Here is a 21272-nt window from a genome sequence, read left to right on the forward strand (position 1 = left end):
CAAGCAGTCCTGACTGAAATGGACATGACCCACTCACGTCAGCGATGTTGAGAGACCGGTACCTGTCGCTTTTTTCAGTAAATTATGAAGTCGACGTGGACTATAGTCATTCAAAAGCTGAGAGACGATCCACCTTACTAACGGTGTTTTCTGGCTTATGGTAATCGAAACGTTGGTTTTTAAATTGTGATTTGACTACTCACAAGTAGCTAGAATGATGAGGTAGTTTACGCTAGGAGGCCAAATCAGGTTCAATCGTAAGGGGTTGTGAGAGACGAAACGGGCAATTAAACTAATAGTAGTGTATTTCCCACTGTATGTTTTCTTTCAGCGAAGGGTGGAAAACGATCGACTATTCGATATCTCACCGAGGAAATTTCGACTTCATTCAGGGGAAACGAGGCACGTCCTGGTAACCTACCGTCATAAACTTCCTGGAGCTGATCATCTTCCGGTCTTGATGAAAATAAACGGTGGGCGAGAAATCAAAGTACGTCATCCAAGTCCAATAGTTTTCGGTACAGCGTAGCTTCAAACTGTGTGTGAAGTGACGTCTAATCTAGTCAGCTAGTTTCAGCTGCGCACCGTATAGGAAGCCAAATGGGTGGGATGTCGCTTCATATCAGTAGCGTTTTTTACCATGACATTGTTGTCAGTTCGGATTCGGTAAGTTACTTCGTCTCAACACCGTAGTTTCTCATCCAGATTGACCCAAACACTTGGACCGGACGAGTTTGTCTGTCGCCATACGTTTACAGTTGACCTCACCTAACTAGGTCACAGCTCAGATCATGTTATCCTCCAAAACGTTGGATATATGTTCTTGAAATACGTATCTGTTAGGAATAGTGCATTCAAAACAGCCTATTGATGCCAGTCCTATTGGCTGCTTTTTAATTGGATTACAGACTTTTAGTTCCTGGTAGGGGGACCTGATTATTTTGATGTTGAGTGGAAACTTCCTCTGCTACTGATTGTTTCCTGTGTTTACAATGGTAATTTACTATTCCTGTCATAATGAGTTATTCGTGGAGTGACTTTTGTGCAATACACACACCAAGATGCAACAAGAAGCTGAACCAGTCAGCCAAGAAGAGCGTGACTGTCGGAAACGACATATTCGACGTGCCACTCAGATTCAAGGTGTACATGATAAATACCCTACAGAGACCATCTAAAAAAACAAGCGAAATAGGATGAAGTGCACATTAAACCGTCTACCAACTGTGTCTTCTGGATCATGGGTGAAGATTTTCAACCAGACTACCAAACTCAACAAAAATCAACAACCAAGAAGCGCATCTGAGTTGTTTGTATCTATAACCATTGTCCATTACCGTTCTGTGGTCCAAAAATTGGAGCACAGTAAAACCCCACTCGTTTATCAAGAAGAATGCTATCAGACAAACAAGCCCATTGATCAACCCACTAGCATTGATTTCTGATATCGTTTCCTTACAAAAGGTGCCTCTGCGGCAGAAAATTTAGAGGGTTTCTGCAAACGGAGATTCGGGATGCCTAACCAGAAATTCCAATCTTTAGAAAGTGTTTTCCACCCGGTAACTAGATGTACTAGTGACAATAGAGGGAAGTCCTAATAAACTTGAAGTGACTGGAACGCAATATTTAGATCCTTGACATTACTCTCGGAGCGGGAGTTAGCGTCGGTACTGCGAATCTCTATTTAACATTAACTACTGATAAATAGCCAGTAGTGAGGTTGATCCTGGCTCTCCATACCGAGCCAGGTACCACAACTGCCTTGCGTTACCGAGTGAGGTTGTTATTGTGAGTGAGTGTTTAATGGCCGGTAGGTATTCAGTGAAACAGTTCACCTTTCATTCTGTTTTTGGGTAAATGCCACCAGGTTTTTATAGCATTCCGAAGTCAGTGTGTATACCCCAATGTAAGCGACTCCTAGACGTATGAGAGAGGCATTCATGGTGCCTTCTCCTGGAACAGTAAGCGAACATTAGCAATGTATACAAGCTAGAGCACAATTATGCCGATCGTGTCTTAACATACAACGTTCCTACCTTGCTACAGATTAGGCTTTTCGGGATCACACTGCCACTTACTCAGCCCTACTTGCACTTCGCTCAACGTCGTCACATCCTACCACCAATTCAAATAACGGAAGGGAACCGGGAATCGGGGTGTTTGTATCGGCTGCCCTTGCGCAATCCAAGTGCTCGACGTGTGCAATTCCTGGTGGCTTCACTTGTATTTTCTGACGGGACAAAGCAATTCCAGACGGTCACCAATGAAATCACGACTCAAAGGAGCGATTCGACGGGCCCATTAGAGTGGGGAATACCAGTATTTCGTTGCCTTACCCGTGAGGGAATTGTAGAGCCCGGTGGATTTGGATATCTAGAATTCAACTTTCGACCTTTGGAGGCAGAGACCTATCTAGTATGTCTTGTTCTCTTTTCCATTTTAATTTTTCCATAAGTTGGCCTCCCGTTTGAAGGAATTTGTCTCTGTTAATCAGTATTTGGTATTACGACAATGATTCTATGAGACTGAACTTTGCGAGAAAAAGTTGACTCAGTCAGTGCTTGTGGTCGATAAAAGATTAAATTCGTCGATTTTTGTAAACGTTGACTACCGTGCAGATCGGTTTTCCTAAACTACACATGTTGATCTTTTGATGGAGCCCTGTTTTGGCAACGAATACAAGCCACAGGGCTGAAGTTGGACCCACCAAACTGGCTACCTACTTGGACGAAATAGCCTCTGCAGGGGAACTTTCCGACAACCAGATCTTGTCGAGAGACCTGTCAAAGCTTCTTCCATGGCTTCTAAACTATCAGGTGAAAGATCGAGGTTCACTGCGGTTGGCTGGAAGCTTACCGAAGAATGTCCTACGCCAGTGCTGTCAGCTACAGTAAAGTGGCAGCCTAAATGACTGACTATTTCGGGTAGACAAGAAGGTCAAGTTTCAGATCTAAAAGGTGTTCTGTGGTTTTAACACGTCCACGTTGCACCCCTCATCGGGACGGAATCAAATGGTTGAAAAAATCCCACCAGCAGTCAGTCTGGCTCACCAATTTAATTACCTAACTTGCTTGACCTACAATTGTATCACGTGACATTTCGATCTCGACAATAATGGATTAGAAACGGAAACCAGGAAACTATCTATCCTCACAACGTACTAAGGTATACTTTAGATGCTTTTCACCAAGATGTCATGAGAATGACGAAACACAGCACAGGAACTATCAAACATAATAACATAATAATAACATAATAATAATAACATAATATGCTTAATTTACGTAACAGGATTCGCGTTTAGTCCCAGCCTTCTGAAGTCGACACAACGTTGGCAGCTTATTTTTCCAAATGAATTCTCGAGTTTGGGTTCCATGGACAGAATCAATGATATTCTTGTAAATTGCACACAAAATCACACAAAAACTCATCACCAGGAACCTAGCAACCTACTGAACCTAAATTGACTTGTGCGCCAGGTCAAGGAAAATTTTACAGGCCACGACAGACAACCTTGGGTCAACCTCAAGGTCAGCGTTTATAGCATATTGTACATTGGACACGCAATCGACTTAAAGGGGACGCGGAAAAGGTTTGGAGTACCTGGGCATCGATCCCAGTACCTCTCGCATGCTAAGCGAGCGCTCTACCATTTGAGCTAGTACCCCACGTCAGTGGGCTTGTTATCATCTGTGTTATGTCAGCTTCATTTTCGCCTACCCAGCTGCCACGGCGTTGATGCTAGCACGCACGCACACACACGCTCACACGCAAACTCATGCACCGCACACAAGCACACGAAACGTCTACCGCTGTTCAAACACCGATGAACGATGACGTGTAATACACTACTCATAAGGTTGCTGAAAACTAACACTCCAGTACGGTTACTTGCTGTCATCTCATTCTGGCAACACGTCCTAGAAGCGAGCACAGGAAATTTATGACGCGCCATCTTCTAGGAACTAGGTGAATGCACCTGGATGAAGTCACCTTGTTGACAGGGGACACGGAATAAATTCCACTGAAATGGTTTTGCTAGCAACGTAACCTGTACGACCAGCAGTGAAAATATACAAGGAGAGCATCTGCAACCGACCTTGGTACATTCCCGTGATGCGTTTCAAACAAAAATGGCTTTACGGGAACTTCTTCGTGGGTGGTCAGATCCTGCCTTGACAAGGTGGGCGGGAAAGCGGTGGGATATTACTACTAGGGAAGGGACTTGTCCAGCAGCTCCAGTTGGGTTGCGAGGTTGTTGAACTTCAAAACAACCTCCGTATCATTACTGAGGATAGAACCATGATAGCCACCAATAATTGCAGGACAATCCATCAATCCACAGCGCGCTCATCCGGTAGGGGGAATTTTGGACAGTAGGTTAAAGGTACGAGTAAAAATGAACTCTGAAATACATGAGACTGTCAACTGGATGAATAGGTGTAAAGTGAAACCGCGCCAAACAAAATTGGTTGACCATTTTCAGGTTTCATCAGGCGAGGACCTCTGCACCTCGACTTTCCCTGTCCAGGCTTGGCTAACCTGGCAGCATCCCAGCTCTCGTGCTTCTTTCAGGTGACATATCAGCTAAGCACCGCAAGGGACTTACCTGACCTTATTGTCTGTTTAGTGTGATCAACACTTCATAATTTGTCTGACACGCTCGTTGGCAGCTGGACTGATGCTTTGGCGTTCCAGTATTAGGACAGCAAACTAATTCGCAGCTGATCCACAGACTTTTGTGTCATTGTACGATCAGCATAAGATTTTACCTCACAGATACTCGGTCAGTTTGAAATCAGTATTGTGTTACAATTTGATAACTTGTTCGAATAACAGTGGGATCCTGATAAAGTGAAGGAGGTGAACCAATGCGATCCCCTTTTTGATATATTCTTTACTCCTGTTAACTGGTAGCAGTTATCAGAGTACAGTAACCAGCCAGAAGAACTCGAACCCCTCAGACTGACCAAAATCACGACATTCGTGGAAGCGTACCCTCTCGAGGGAGGAAAGGCGGGGGCGAAGTGGCACAAACTTTTGAGAGGCAACGGCTTAAGCCAGTTCCAACTTACTGAATAATCAAACCTAGTTCTCTTGTATTGAAAACTAGTAAATGCGTGTGGAATAGGTTTCTACGGGGACTAGCGGTTCGGTGCCTTATCAGAGGAATCCGGGCAGCACAATAGTCTAATAGGTAAATGAAAGTTTCAGCGCCAGTACTTCTCTTTTTGCTCATATCTTAGGCAGTCAGAGACGCAGATCGAATGGGTAGCTGATCAGAGCAGTGCATTTGAAGAACGCTTCTGACCTAGGGTGAAATCTAGGCGTTCTGTGGACTCGGGTCCACTTCCGCTTGCCTTGTCGGAAAACTGAAAGCCGTAGCTAATCTCCCCAACCGTCAGTGCTAAAGCTATCCGAGATCAGCAGAGTTCATGAAATCATAGTAGATATCCTCTTTATAGAAGAAATCAGGTTCATGTGTTGAGCTAGGATGTCAAAGATATCGATTTCTTGGTAAAATGCACATCCTTAGATCCAAATGTCCACGTTGCAGCCGTCCGCTAAAGGTAGACGGGAGAATGGAAGGCTTCTACGAGACAACGAGGCATTCAACATCGACTATTCTGTTGCATACAAAATCGAAATCATCTTTTCAAATCAGTTGGGAACTCATTGGATCTCTGTTTGCCCTGTGTGTGTGTGTGTACCTCTTTGAATTCGAAACGGAGCTAACTTCTGTTCAGTTACAGTGTGAGTGGCGTGCGGAGAAAACCTCATGGCTGACGAGCAGCTTTGATGAATTTAGAATGAGCAACGATATAATCTGAATTGACTGCATTCTGTGCGTTAAATGCAGGTACCGGGTGGACACCAAGAGTGTAGCTGAGCGTTTCACTGCGTTTGCCAACTTCAATGAGGCTTTGTTTAACCAAGGCTGAGATTTTCGTTCACAGGTTATTCGGTGAAAAACCTACGGGAGTAGTTTTTAATGCACCTGTGTGACGAAGCACTCAGTACCAAACGCAGTCTTCGCTCCGCTCAGCGTCGCAACCCTCATGTTTCCCTCGTATAGCATGGTAGCTAGGTGCCGAAAGTTTGATAAAGCTGAGTGGTGACAGCCTAACGACAGACGCCAGATCAACACCCTAGTTGGCCCAAATTTGAAGGCTTTAGCCAACCGTCACCAAATATCTTCCTGAGAGGTTTCCGGTTCAAGCATCATTCATTCTGGTGGTGCCCGAGGTTTGTACTGCCAGTAAATTCCGATGTACCGAGGTGGAGGTTTTCGTTTCAAGCATACTTCATTCTGGTGGTGCCCGAAGTTTGTACTGCCAGTAAATCCCGATGTTCCGAGGTACTTCTTCGCTCGAAGAATTTTCAACAGGAAGCACTCATTGGGAGAAATATTCTAGAGAACGGAGTTCTTTCCGTCCCCATTCCATTGCAAGGGCGAAAACACAAAGGTTATGGATGTACCCCCGAAGAAGGTGCCCTTAAATTTTTATGTCATTTACTCAGATTTATTAACCGAATATCACTGATAAACCGTGTCGTTACATTTCGTCATACTAATCCAGCCTTGGACATTCTTGTGGTACAATTGTTTGGAACATTTCGAAGTTGCGATATCTTGAAGATAGAATAAAACACTGCGTGATAACGAACCGTTTAGCGAGTTCCAACTTGTCGTATAAGAATATCTCACATTACGAGCGATTTCGTTTGATGGTCTCATTTGATGGTAGAAAGCTAAAATATTAGATAATAATATAATAATAATAATCATTGTTCAGCTGTAGCACCCTTTCGGTGCCTAACTGCCATGTCACTCGAAGGAAGCACGAGGGCTGGGATACTGCCAGGTTGCCCAAACCTAGACAGGGGAGTCGAGAGGCGGAGGTCAGATTCGAACCACGGACCTTCCAGTCAGTAAATTTGCGCTCTAACCACTTGAGCCATCTCGCCCAAAATATAATATTAGCTTGATCAGACTGACGACCATTGAAAAACCCATCACGTGATGTGAATATGTGCCAGTTAGAGACACACGAATGTATTACTGAGCTGACAATTCACTTCGGTTGAAATGTAAAACCCTATCGTTCACTGAAAAAGGTGTTTAAATCCTCTATTTTCGGATGGATGTCCTCTTTTCTGGTGAATGGAGGGATTTACTCCCTTGGGAGATATAGTCTGGGGACTTTTACATATGTTTCTTCCTCGAGGGGAGAACTTTACTGGTATAGTATTGACTCTTTCTTTCTTGTCCGCCAGGTAAACTGCACCATCTGCATACGTGATGCCGAAGTTACCTGCAGTGGAAACGAGAAGGAGGCGTTTTTGGATTCATTGAGCCTGGAATTGGAAGTGAAGGCTTACGATCCTCGTTCTCCCGATTATCCAGCTTCGTCGTCGTGTATTATGTTGAAAAATCAGGTAATACAAGTCGTTTTCGAAAATGTTTGGTGACAATCGGTAGATTTAATGATGGGCAACGATTACCTTTTGACACAAAAGCTTCATCAGGTCAAGTGACTAGGCGGAAAGAGAACCAATCAGCTAAGTCAAGCTAAATCTCTGTTGGGTGTCGCCTGAGGGCTTTTAGTGTGTTGGAGTGGTTGAACAAATGTTGGGTCGCTGGGGAAACCTACATGTGCTTGGGTCCAGTCTAGGGTGTATTTCACCTGGTTCAGTTCATTTGATGGTTCCCCTTGAACTTCGTTTGAACCTTCTGTCAGTCTGTGTGGGTGAGCTAGTGCAAAGAAAGTTGTGTAAGAGGGATGCTGTGACCTTTGGTCGGTTGGGGCTTCCACCCCCATCCCCCGTTTTTCTAATGATCCTAAGTGGATTGACAACCACAGCGTCACGTGTCAACTCCGTTTATCTGAGACCGCTTTCCATACGCTCGCTAGCCCCACACCCTCGATTCTGTTCACGCTGTGATGCTTAGTAATTTCCACCGCCTCGGCTATCAGCCGCTGTAGTGTGAATCGCAGTCCCCGTCTTCCCGTCTTACGACTTCCAAATTCTCCGGATCTGTTCTATGTCTCGTGTCTAAGGTATGTAATACAAACTTTCTATGCTTTGAAAACTTGATTGCAGTTAGCGATAGAAACGACTTTTCTTGCGGTTTACCTAGTTAGGCGCAGCGGATCTCACCAACATCAAGTTCCTCCGCCAAATAGTATGTTGACTACCTCAAAAATTCATCATAATCATCATCATCATCATCATCATCATCATTGTCAGCTGTAAGAACCATGATTGTTCATGGTTGAGTTCGACTCAAGACACCCAAAATCATCTACGGTTATAACAGTCACAAAGTATTCTCCATAAAGACGTTTTCTATCTCATGCTTGACCTCTAAAATCACATACCTAATTGCCTAATCCAAGTCTTAAATCGGTTTCTCACTTCAGGTCAAAGAAAAATGGCTCCTACCGGTGTTCCACAATGAACCGCACGCTGCCAGGATCTCGACTCCAAACTGTTCCGTGTATCTCTCACCTCAGTCCATTCACTTGTTCCAAATCCCCGGAGGATGTTGCGTTCGACGCCTCGTGCATATGAATTACCGGTGCGAGGAACGCGTTGGAAAGAAGAATGATGTCCCGAAGACCTATCGGTTCCGGTTGTCCACACGATATCGCGAAGATGCACAAGTACTTGTGGTTTTCGTAGCTTCATTGGGATGCTTGATTCGTTATCCACAACACAACGCAATCAAAAATAACAAATCTTTACTTTATAAGGACATTTATTCAACTGGCTCATCAAGCTCTATTTCAGTCTTCCATAGGTACCAATGTTTTATACAGAGGAGGCCGGTTTATGCTCAGTAGCCTGTTTAAGCCAGTTTGGGTTTCACTTCATGACAGCGAAGTGTGAAGGCCATTACCAGCAAACTCACCTGCGCCGGTCTTCCTGGATAAGGACCTCGAGACGGGCCATATCAATGGTTAGAGACATTGTCAGACATGGCCCAGTCGCGCCCTCAATGGCACTCATGCATCCAAGCTATTGCCTTCAATGCATAGCTCCTTTTCCATCCCCCCTCCCCCGACTTGATAGCTCACTGACAGTGCTGGATTTATGCACAATTTATCAGCTCCCGACTGCAACGCGCAGCTACCTACCCCTCCCCCCCAAACCATCGGTAAACGAAACTGCGGCAGCTATAATCACTGTACGACAAGTACGCGGTTATTAGAATCTAAGGTTGACTCATACTTGAGGAATGCGTCCATCTGATGAGCCCAAATAAGGACAAAACCGGTTGCTGGCTGTCAGCGAGCTGACAATGATGATGATGATGAACTGCGTTTGTTACGGAGAGTGAGAACCTCCATTTCATTGTGGATGAAAACGTGTTGCCCGACCGTTTTGTACAGAGACTGATTGTTAGGGAGTAAATGGCTTGGTAACACAACAACGTTCCATCGTTTACTCAACCAAGAGATTTATCATCCGAACTGGTCTGGTGCTAGAGGAGATGCCTCAGCTCTCCTCGGGATGTCTTTCGTGGATGTCAGTCACAGGTACACATTTAAGATAGAAGTGCCTTGGGACGGAGAGAGATGAAAGAAATAATTTGCAATCTCATTTTCTACTTCAACAATTATTATAATCTGATGAATGGTCATTTTTAAACTCTATATGTTATGTTGGTTTTTTGTCGAAAACTTGTCGAGTGGACAGTCTGCTTGCTCTGTGACAGAAACATGATAAAATGGCTATAAATGTTTCGCAAAGACGATCAAATCAGTGTCTGAAGTGCTCATCATACTAAACTGAAACTAAGTTTTTGTTTTTCGTATCAAACTGGAAATTCCCACCCATGCATACAAATTTCTCAAGGCGGATTAAGTACTTCCAGGACATCCACATAGGTAGCATTTTAATAGCAAAATAGCAGAGAGCGATCCNCAGCTCTCCTCGGGATGTCTTTCGTGGATGTCAGCCACAGGTACACATTTAAGGTAGAAGTGCCTTGGGACGGCGAGAGATGAAAGAAATAATTTGCAATCTCATTTTCTACTTCAACAATTATTATAATCTGATGAATGGTCATTTTTAAACTCTATATGTTATGTTGGTTTTTTGTCGAAAACTTGTCGAGTGGACAGTCTGCTTGCTCTGTGACAGAAACATGATAAAATGGCTATAAATGTTTCGCAAAGACGATCAAATCAGTGTCTGAAGTGCTCATCATACTAAACTGAAACTAAGTTTTTGTTTTTCGTATCAAACTGGAAATTCCCACCCATGCATACAAATTTCTCAAGGCGGATTAAGTACTTCCAGGACATCCCTACCGAATTCCACATAGGTAGCATTTTAATAGCAAAATAGCAGAGAGCGATCCACGAATAATACCGTTTTTTGCAGTACTTTGGGAAGATTGGAAAGTGCACCGCTCTGTTTTGCGTTTTGTTGTGGTCAAAATCCCTTTCTGGTGAAACCCATCTTGTTGGCTATTCTGTTCTTCCGAGGTCTATTCTGGTCTCACTGATGCTCCTTTCGGTGCCTGACTGCCATGCCACCCGAAGGAGGCAGGAAGGCTGGATTACTGCCAAGTCGCGCAAGACTAGATTAGAGAAGTCGCAAGGCAGAGGTCGGCTTCGAACCACAGACCTCGTGGTCAGTAAATTCGCCCTCTTACCACTGAGCCATCTCACAGGAGACTGCGTCCCTCGTTACCTGTTCTGTTCTTCTGAGATATATTCAGGTCTCATCGATGCTCAATGGATGTTTAACGGACTCTTCTGTGGCCATCCTTACCAAGATTTTGTTTCTTTTGCTGAGATTTCCACAGGCCAAGCCAGTAGCGAGATTCAGCATTCTATCCGTTCCGATCACACCAGCTACAGCGGAGATTTTCACGGTGCAGCATCATGCATAACGATTCCTGCATTCACAAAAAGTTCTCATGCGGTACCCGAAGCAGGCAAAACGGTCATTTGCACTTTGGAAAAGATTGCGGGCGTTGTGACACACATACAACAAGGCTGAGAAACAGTCATCACGCGGAACGGAGCATTTCACACTGAGCTATTCAAAAGTGTTTCGACATAATTTATCTGCCAAATCTACCGTTTTGTCTTGTTCCGTGTAAACCATCTCCAAGAAGAACAGTTATGGTTAGGATCGTCACGTGGTCGGTCTGGCGGTGGAAAGCTGTATAGTTCAGCTATTCTAAATGCGTGAACAAACCTGTAGAAGCTGGTACCAATATATGACCTGCACACCATTTATAGCTGGCACTGTTGCTGTTGCCATCCGCGTATACTATATTTCACCATCAGCTTTCATCAGAGTCATCAAAAACATTCAGCACCCTTTCGGTGCCTGACTGTCATGCCACCCTAGGTAGGCACGAGGGCTGGGATACTGCCTAGACAAGAGAAGTCGAAAGGCAGGGGTCGGGTTTGAACCACGGACCTTGCGGTCAGTAAATTCGCGCTCTAACCGCTTCAGCCATCTCGCAGCAGGAGGTAACAAAAATATACTCATTGTGTAGATGTGTTCTTATACATACTACCCAACTATTGAGAGATTTTCCTCATAGATATAGCCGTCGGACAAATTCAGCGGAGTCGCTAAACACGAGACGGCTTGGTACAATTTCGTGCCCATTATGTGAGCCGCTGAACAAAACCTACTTATTTTCATAAAGGAAACTACTCACAAGGTCGCTGAAAATTCTTCGATAGCCCACGACCGGTTGCGCCCTTTTTGTGGCTCATCAGGTAGGCTCAGTCCCAGAGTTTCCATTAACCTCATGATCTAGAGAGCGACCATCATCATCATTATCATCATCATCATCGTCATCATCATCATCATCATCATCATCATCATCATCATCATCATCATCATTATCATCATNTGCTTCACTGCCGTACAACCATGGTTTATTTGAAAGACTTATGGCGAAGAAAAGAGTGAAGGTGGACGGGGGAGGGACTTAGTGCTAGCTTAACACAATCATTTCGAGGTGCCTGCACCTCCAGACATTCACTCAGGCAATCTGGATAGAAACTGACAACAAGAACGCCACTGACATCGATTGGCAGCCATATCTTGTAGTGTCGCCTGATACGGACTGGATTTTTAATGCCAACAGACTCGAACCCAAGTGTGTACTGAAAAAGTTGAAAAGTTGTTCAAGGGCACGTGTGTGATATGGGCCAGGATTATAGAAGGCTCATTTAATCCGATACTTGGCCACACAGGAAGATGTCGCGAACTCAAGCCCAGAGATCTATCGATTGCTTGGCACTTTGGCTGCATATTCCTCCATTTCTACACAGCAGTAGTGATTGTCATGTGGATTTAAATAGTGTATTTTTTTCTGCTTCATTCGCTTTGCCAATGGTACCACCGGTTCGTTTCAGTTTGTCCAGGTAACCCCGCATACTGGTCGAATTGAACCCGGCCAATCGATTCAACTGGAAGTCCAATTTTTCGCCAAGGGTGATCCACGCTGGATAACGGTAGAAATGACTTGTGAGGTGAGTGGTTCTCGAGTGGTCTGAGGTCCTTGTTCTTAGTAATTTCCTCATCAGTGCATCTTCAGTCTAGCTCCGCACTTCACTCGACCCCCCTGACATTATTGTTGATAGTATCGTTATTTTTATTACGGGAATGTTAGTGAAAGCGTTATTAGCTGTATATTGTCGGGTAACTAACTGATGGTGTGCAGACATCCGACGTCTTGGTGACCAAATGGCCATTTTCAACAATAGATCAATAATTAATAATCGTTCAGCTGTGACACCCCTTTGATGCCCAACTGTCGTGCCACCCACAGGCAGCACCAGGGCTGCCCAAGCCTAGATAGGGGAGGTCAAGGGTCAGATGTCGGGTTCGAAACCTTGCGGTCAGTAAATTCGCGCTCTAACCTCTTAGCCGCCAGAAACGTTTTGTGCTAAGACGTTTAAAGTTGCATGAAACTTCCTAAAGAGTGGACGCGAAAGATAGCTGTGACACAGGAAGTAATCAATGGGTTCATCATATATTGATTAGCTAAAAGAAAAACTCAGAAAGGGAAAGAAATGAATCTAATCTCGGGCGAGGGTTTAAGTCAGGGCCCACTTTAAGCTTCGCATTCCGTAGCTTATGACAGGGATTGTTGTAAATATTGATTGATTCCATAATTTCTACAGTCTAACATAAAGCCCTTTTAGGGCTTGACAAAGCTAAAGTTCAACACTAACTTCTTTGTCCTTTAACGGAATTGTGTATGGCTTATTCAACAGAGATGGGAAGTAAGTCTACAGTGATTGAGGAACGTCGGTCGTGCATAAGCAAAGTATTGCCTGCTAAACTGTACGTACTGCAAATGGGATGTGTTCGTTTGCTCACAAGCTTGAATAAAACTCTTCATCCACCCATGATCAATCTCGGCACTTTTGGGGCCAATCAGGTAGGCACAGTCCCCAAGTTTCCGTCATCCCTGTGTACATTTGCTAACCTGGATCGTTAAATTTCTTCAAGTGTATAGACGACGCTTTCTTCCTTTATTCTACAGCTTTTCGATGAGGTCAAGGAAATCAACTACTACAAGGAACTGAAGGCCTGGGAAGAAGAGTGTGACAGAAGGAAATTTGAATTTGTTATTACAGATCGAAAAGCTACAACGAGCAAACACAAAGGTGGCCACGTAAGTATCGGACCTGGTCTTTATAGGATAAGTCACGTGCTCCACTATTTCTGACGGTCCCCCACTTAAGTTGTACTTTATATGCACTTTGACCTGCATAAAATAGTTGGCTTTTATATGCCTCAGGTTCATACCTGATCAGGAGTTCCACTAGCAAGCACCGTTTCTGAGAAGGTAGTTAGGGCTGATGGGATTGGAAGTAACCTGCGTGTCTTCTAAGACTGACATAAAATAGAAGCCCACCAAAATCCCAGGAACGGTTTTCAGATGAAAAGAGTGTGGCAAGAACGCTTTTTGTGGCAGTTCAAAAATATGAAGTTGTCGTGTGGAAAGTGAAAAAATGGAAAAAAACATATATTTGTACGACATCGATTATAAAAGACGTTCGAAGGCGTCCAAGTAAAAACCTCGTCTGTAAATCTGCGTTGTTCAAGTGGGATTGCAGCCAGCTCATAGAGCATATCATCATCGCCATCATCATCATCATCATCATCATCATCATCATCACCATCACATCAACACTTGCCGTACAGTGGATCTAGCTACCACACTTTCGTTCACTAATGAGTTCAGGAGATGGGGTAGGTAGCTACGCACTGGAGGCGGTAGCTGACGCCTAAATACAGGGTCTTCAGCAAACTTCCTATTGAGGAGGTTGAGACGGGAGCTGTGCATTGAAGGCAACAGCATGGATGCTCGAATACTACTGATGGCGCAAGTGGGCAAGTGTCTGACAATGTCTCTATTTCTTGATGAGTCCTGTCATGGAGTTCCCCTTCCGGGAGAGTTCAATGACGAATGGCTTTCATACTTTGCTGGTAAGTCACTGTTGACCTCTCAAGGCTCGCTTCCGCCCTTCGCAGGGTTGTGCAAAAAGGAACCTTCGAGGAATTCGGTAGACTGGTCGAAGAACAATACTACTTGTAGAGACCCGAATACCGGGGTTTTTGAAAACCCTCTGGAGTCCGTCTAACCATAATCTCAAATACGAAATTAAAGAAAATCAGAGAGGGCGGACGTACTTATTTGATTACTTTAAGGTGAATGTGAAAGGATGAATAGGCTTCGAAGGTGTCATGTGATGTCGTGGCGATCGAACGCCAGGGGGACACTATTTGTACGGAAATGTGCTCTTTCACGCATTTCCAGACCACAAGTACAAAAAGCTTGCGATATTTTAGAACTTCTTGTTCATTATTTAGTGCACAGATGTAAAGAAAAGAACAATTTAACTAGAAGATTCTGGCACACTTCAATGTCTGGGAAAGCCAAGATTGTGGGACACCTGCACACAGGCCACTGATGAACTACTTGAAAGATTTTCTAGAAATACACTCATTTGCAAATCAGTTTGGTTCTCACGAGAGACTCAACTGAATCTCTCGTTCATGATATTCTACAAGTGAATGTGCTGCATACAGGCCGCCTCAAGTTTCAGTTGGTACTACATTCGAGATATCGCAGCATATGTGAGTGTATTTCTAGAAAACAGTGCAATTTGGGTTCAAGTAGAACATAAGATTGATGGAAACTCGGGGATTGCGCCTACCTGATGAGCCCCAAGAAGGGCAAAACCGGTCGTGGGCTGTCGAACAGTTTTCAACAACTTGAAAGATTGTTGAACCGTGATATTCATGGGCCATTCTCATCCGAAATCCCGCCTGTTGATCCCAGGTCCCCCTTTTATATTGTCTTGGGGTGTTTTAAACTAAGCGAGGCAAAGTGTCTTGCTTCGACTGTGATTGTCAAACAAATTTCAGGGTCCGCCTCGGTTAGTTGGAATGGTTCTCTTCTCCTGGTTATAAGCGATTAGGCATATGATGTTTGCTCCTGAGGTTACACAGAGGACAGAAGTTCCTTAGGAAAAAGCCTGTCGAAGGCGGGTGAGGGAGTTTCGGATTTAACGGCGCAGTACTCCGTTGTGAATTGAGAACGAGACTTGGCAGTAGCAGTCGGTTAGTTCAATTGTCGAGCGGAGCAGTTCAGGCTTTTGTGGTGATCTAATGGCATTTATGTCATTGTTCTTGCTTACCTGACCTCAGATTTAACATCGCCGCAATTGTCTCAGAGTTCGCCCCGTTTCTGCAGTACGTGGTAAACATCTGCACTCTTTTAGTTTGGCGTCGGATGGCAAGTTGAACTGTGCCATATCATCGATCAGGTGATATTTGTTTGCCAGTTTGGAATAAGGTCATCATGGACCCAGTGGTTGGTGTAGTTAGTTTCACTCTACCACTAACACAGCTCTCACCATATCGCAGGAAGCGTTGAAAAAAAAGAGAATTTCGACAACTGAGTTTAGAAGTGTGCCTGACGCTGGCTGGGATAGCAGAGCTTCTCATTGGCTAGGCAAGGTGTGCGAACAACGCCTGCCATCCAGATGTACAGAGGGAAGCAGCAACACGCGACTTCGCTTGTTTCAGATGTTGACGTAACGTAGAAACAGCCAATAGCTAAAGCGCAACTACAACGAGCGTTTACCTTTGCGTTCGATCCCCTATTTGAGTCCAAAACTACTACCAGAGTGGGTTTCAGAAGCCATAAATTTAAGCGATTTTAAACTCTGATAAACATAACAGCATCACAGGCTTTTAGCCCACTGCGACAAGGTGCTATGGAACTCTCTTTCAAAGCTGTAGGGCTACAATCTCTTCGTACTTTTGATGTGCCATGAGTGGTCCTCATTCGACTGGTAGAATAACTTCATGGACATTGCTAAACGAGCAGCAAACAGCCCATCCAGGTAAATATTTTCCCGTTCTATGAGTTGAAACAGTGAGAACATCGGCAAAACAGCTATAAAGTCTTTCGGTTTACCAGGCTTGTGCAACCACAAGCGATGGGAAACCAACCTAGAGGTCAGTTCTCGTTTTCTGATTTCAATAAATGGAGGCGGAAGAGGCTTTCAGCCCGAGTTTTTTTTCAGGCTACAAACGCCAAAAGTTGTCAAAACAAGTGGCCGAGAGGGTCTGGGGACTGATTTCACGATGTCTAAGCCAGGCGACAAACAAATGTTGGAACTAGTTGCGATGTGAAGCAACATGAACTATCAGTTCTCAGGGAGGTGAACCCATGATACACCCACCATACAGAGGAAAATATGTAGAAGAGAGGGAACGCACCAGTAACGACTATTTACGTTTGTCCACCCTGCTGTGACAAGTAAGTGGATTCGGTCGATATTATCTCATGACAGCTGATATAAAGTTTCCGTTGTAGTTATATTCTGAACTGGATAGCCTTTGGATCAGCTGGGAAATCCTGATGCGCTACGTCTGGGACCATGCGAGGTGATACTTTGGACAACAGCGAAGGAATCGTGGTCAGGCCAGACATGACAGTGCCTTAGAGCACTGCATTTACACTGGTCATCATATGAAAGAGTCATACAGTCACGGAATACGTGATTTGCCACAACTTGGCATTCCATCTCCGCACTTTTTCCACGACAGTACGGGTTATCATTCAGATTATATAAACAGGCTGTAGGTTTTGCGCAAAGCCCCTTGAACGAAGTTGATTTTGAAATTCTACTGTATTTTCCTCTCAAAACATTGAAAGAATCGGTGAAATTGCCCGTTATCTTGTTCCAGCCCTGCGACCAACTGAGCCAACGATCTGATTCAATCAGTCCACCGCAATGCCCTTCTCCAGATTTATTGCACCTCACCATTTCGGCTCAAATTCTGGGAGACAACGAATTGACCTCTGACAACTTGAGAAGGATATATCATCGATTTGTTGACAGGTAATCACTTTGCCGTATTGTGACAACAGTTACTTTGAGGACTTGCTCTCGCTTCCAGTCCAGAAATGAGCAGACTAAAATCGAACAAAAGAGCTCTCCTGTTTGGATGTATTCTCACTGAGATCAACAGATATCTATTGATGGTAATAACGTCGTATCTATTACCTTTGCTCTCTGGTGCATAAAAATTATATGTACACGTTTTTAGAGTCCAGGTTATACTGGACGGAAATGTTGACAGTTGTCAGCTGTTTTCACAAAAGAAACTACTCACAACGTTGCCGAAAACTCTTCGACAGCCCACGACCGGTTTTGCTCTTCATCGAGCTCGTAAAATAGGTGCAGTCCCCAAAAACGTGCCAAATGAAACATGAGGTGGTCCTTGCGCAGCATATTCACTTGAAGAAGGTCATAAACGAGAGATTCAGTTGAGTCTCCAGTGAAAACCCAGTTGATATGCCGATGTGTGTATTTGTCACGATCTGTCCAATTCGGTTATCTATACAAGCCACGAAAACCCTGAAGATGGAGGCCAGCCTGCAAGGGTTGAACTGGACTGGATTCACGTGACATGGGTACTTTATATATATTCGTGTATATCCTATTTGATGATTTCTATATGTGTGGCATGGACGCTCGCCAGATATACGTGAAAAGCAGTTTTTGATCGTTTCTATGACGAACCTGGAAGCGTTGAACTGGACTGGATTCACGTGATATGGGTACTTTATATATATACATGTATATCCTATTTGACGATTTCTATATGTGTATTAGTCTCAGCATGGACGCTCGCCAGATACACGTTAAAAGCAGTTTTTGATCGTTTCTATGACGAAAAAGTGGTCCGTTCATGCTGAGACCGTTTTTAGGGACGTGACAGTGAATCGCGGGAACATTTTCTGACGTGTACCAACGGTTGGTGAATTAATGGTGCTTTGAGAAGCACAGTGCCTGCTGGCACTTGTCTATCAAAATAGGTCCTATGAAAACATGATGAAGGGATACTGGTTTGTGATGCAACTAAAATAAGTGTCCTTTTTGGAAACTTGCAGTGAGGCTGAAGAGTAAACCAGACTTTCGTGGACAACACACCCTGCATTCAGCCACGTCAGTTTGCTTTTTGGACAGCTTTAATCTTGTTCTATTGAATGGATCATCCGCAGTTGGCAGCTTAAATAGTTAGAACTAAGCCAGTATTCCCACGTCTCAAACGCCCTGAAAGTGCTGTCTACTTTTGAAACCAGAATGAATTTTTGACTCGTTTTTCCCATAGTTCTGGGCACTTGCTTGCCGTGACAAGTAACCGCACGTGACCATCTGAGAACGTATTGAAGTTACATCCGAAACCCGTTTTCGATGTGGAGCCAAATGCAGCCACTTACAGTATCAAAAGCAAAGGGACTATCTCTTCATGTTGGTAGTGAGGAGGTTTGGGATTTTTGTGGTTCTTTCATCCTGCAAGTGAAGCCAATCTATGCTGAAAAGCCGAGAAGCACTGTACAACTGTTTCATCCTTATTGGGAATCATCAGCAGTGCGCATNATCTGAGAAGTCGTTGCTCGAGGAGCCAGTCAACACGTGTGACCGCGTGATGTGGATCCCGTGAATGAAGGATGAGCGGCGCTATATCCTGTCTAAGTGTGAGTTAATCACAATGCTGATCAGCCACTCGTGGCCGAACGGTTAAGTGTTCAAACTACTAGCCGGGAGGTCGCGGGTTTGAGACTCTTCGGAGTTTCGTGAGATACGTGCGCACTGCTGATGATTCCCAATAGGGATGAAACAGCTGTACAGTGCTTCTTGGCTTTCCAGCATAGATTGACTATCTCTTCATCTCGTGTGCCGAAGTGATCCGGTGGGGATCAAGCACACCACAGTTCTGTGTTTGTTAAGAACACTTAGTTGATGTTTCAGTGAATAGACGCTCAAGAAACGAGACCTGACATCTTGGAAAGGCAACATTTCAGCAGATGAATGTTTGGTTAGAGCATTCAAGTTCCGCCGTCTCCAATCTATCAAAGAAACGGTCCTTGCATCCTAGCGCAGCTCGTTTTCAGCGAAATTGGTTTAAAGCACACCAGATAAATGGTGCTTTGCGCCATGTGTGTGTGTGTGTGTTGGATGTCATGCCACGTCTTGATCTTATATGGAAGAGTTCGGGTACGTAATACAAAGGGCTCCAATCTATCAAAGAAACGGTCCTTGCATCCTAGCGCAGCTCGTTTTCAGCGAAATTGGTTTAAAGCACACCAGATAAATGGTGCTTTGCGCCATGTGTATGTGTGTGTGTTGGATGTCATGCCACGTCTTGATCTTATATGGAAGAGTTCGGTTACGTAATACAAAGTGCAGCCACAACTTAGCCCGAGTTAACTCCATGAGTTGAGGCATAAGGTTTATGTGCTCCAAGCTCTGTACTCGAAAAGCATAAGCTGTTTGATGTGGACGGGCCACAAAAGGCTCTGGATGAAGCAGCAAGTTATGCCGAACAGCCGCATAAATGCCAAAATCGCAGTGGAAATCTGCAGTCAACTTTCATCTGCATGTCAATGGTGTTCTCCGGCGAATAGTTTTTGCTTAAGAACACAAAAATCACAGCACAGTTGTTCCTTTGAACAGTTCACACAGGATCGACTTCTGGAGAGATTCAGCCTTCTGGGTAGGAATGATATGGCGTTGTTATGGCAATGTTATGGCGATAACCTTTCTAACATGCTCATTAGCTGCCCACTGCCGAGTATTCCTGGTAAGAGCGAAACAGCCGAACGGTACTCCTAGGCTTTTCAGGACTTTATTTGCTGAACCTGAGTTCTAAGTCTACTCACTGCCACCAAGTAATGGGTTGCTCACAGTTAACCGTTTGATTACAGTGTTCCAGTTCCAGAACAGAGTCAACGGCTTGACGAAGACCAGCTGAGATCGGAAACAAAGAGCAAAGTGCAACGCACCATTTGCACAGACTTGTTGTGCGCACTGTTGAATGAACTACGAGCAGACACAGAATTTACTCAACAGCTCCAACGTGCGACGTGTTCACCAGAATCGGATCCCACGTATCGGTCGAACTCACTGAATAGACCCGATGACCCAACGCCTTTATACACACAGTTGGTCCGTTCGACAGAATCAGGTAAATCAATGAGACCATCAGAACCAACAATGGAGACTGTAGAAAATGATCGTAATGGGCCCCAAGAAGCAGGCCATAGGAAAAATGAAGAGCGCAAAACTCCAGACTTTCCACTGTCGACTGAAACAAAACTTTTAATCAAAGACGAGAGAACAGAGACGACTGAAATCGAAAAGAACGAAGGACTAAAACAGTGAGTTGTTATGAGCATACCGTATTCATGAAACTGCTTTCTTAGAAGGGGTAACTTGCGTGAGATATCAGCGAATATTCAAATCTAGTTTGGCAGACCCAAAAATTTCTGCTTTTTAGTGGAAATTCCGGTTTTTGAAGACATCCATTTTTCCTTAAAATGCCCTCGAACGTCAGCTCATTTTCCGAGAGCATTAGGGACGAGAGATTTACTATGCCCCCGATTGATTACACCGCCCTCGGCAGATCAAACATGAAGTGCACAACAAAAATAACTGGATTCTCGGAAAATGCTTGCGACCGATTGAATAATCACCGTTTCAAAGAGGTTCGGAAGAAAATCGACGGGTTTATTGCCGAGCAACTTTCGGCTTTTCACACAAAAGCTTCGTCGGGTTAAATCAATAGTTCGCCAGGTTGACCGAGTTTTAACTCATTCAGAGAACCAATAGGTGAGATATCTTAAGACTAGCCGACTTAATCAGTGTTGGGTGTCGGTGTGAAGTTCTCGGTTGGCGGCTATTGATTGT

General features: G+C 44.3%; 1 protein-coding gene across 1 annotated transcript in view; it reads left to right on the top strand.

The window, feature by feature from the left end:
• T265_03490 (hypothetical protein) overlaps positions 1-21272 on the top strand; it is a gene marked incomplete at both ends in the record, with an annotated part of 35704 nt that overhangs the window by 11865 nt on the left and 2567 nt on the right. Inside the window, 6 exons of the mRNA XM_009167990.1 lie at positions 2047-2415; positions 7279-7440; positions 12411-12518; positions 13538-13669; positions 17263-17417; positions 20291-20743. Of these exons, the coding sequence (XP_009166254.1) occupies positions 2047-2415; positions 7279-7440; positions 12411-12518; positions 13538-13669; positions 17263-17417; positions 20291-20743 (1379 nt within the window). The remainder of the gene's footprint in view (positions 1-2046; positions 2416-7278; positions 7441-12410; positions 12519-13537; positions 13670-17262; positions 17418-20290; positions 20744-21272) is intronic.

Source organism: Opisthorchis viverrini, assembly GCF_000715545.1.
Source record: "Opisthorchis viverrini unplaced genomic scaffold opera_v5_50, whole genome shotgun sequence".
NCBI classification, from domain to species: domain Eukaryota; kingdom Metazoa; phylum Platyhelminthes; class Trematoda; order Opisthorchiida; family Opisthorchiidae; genus Opisthorchis; species Opisthorchis viverrini.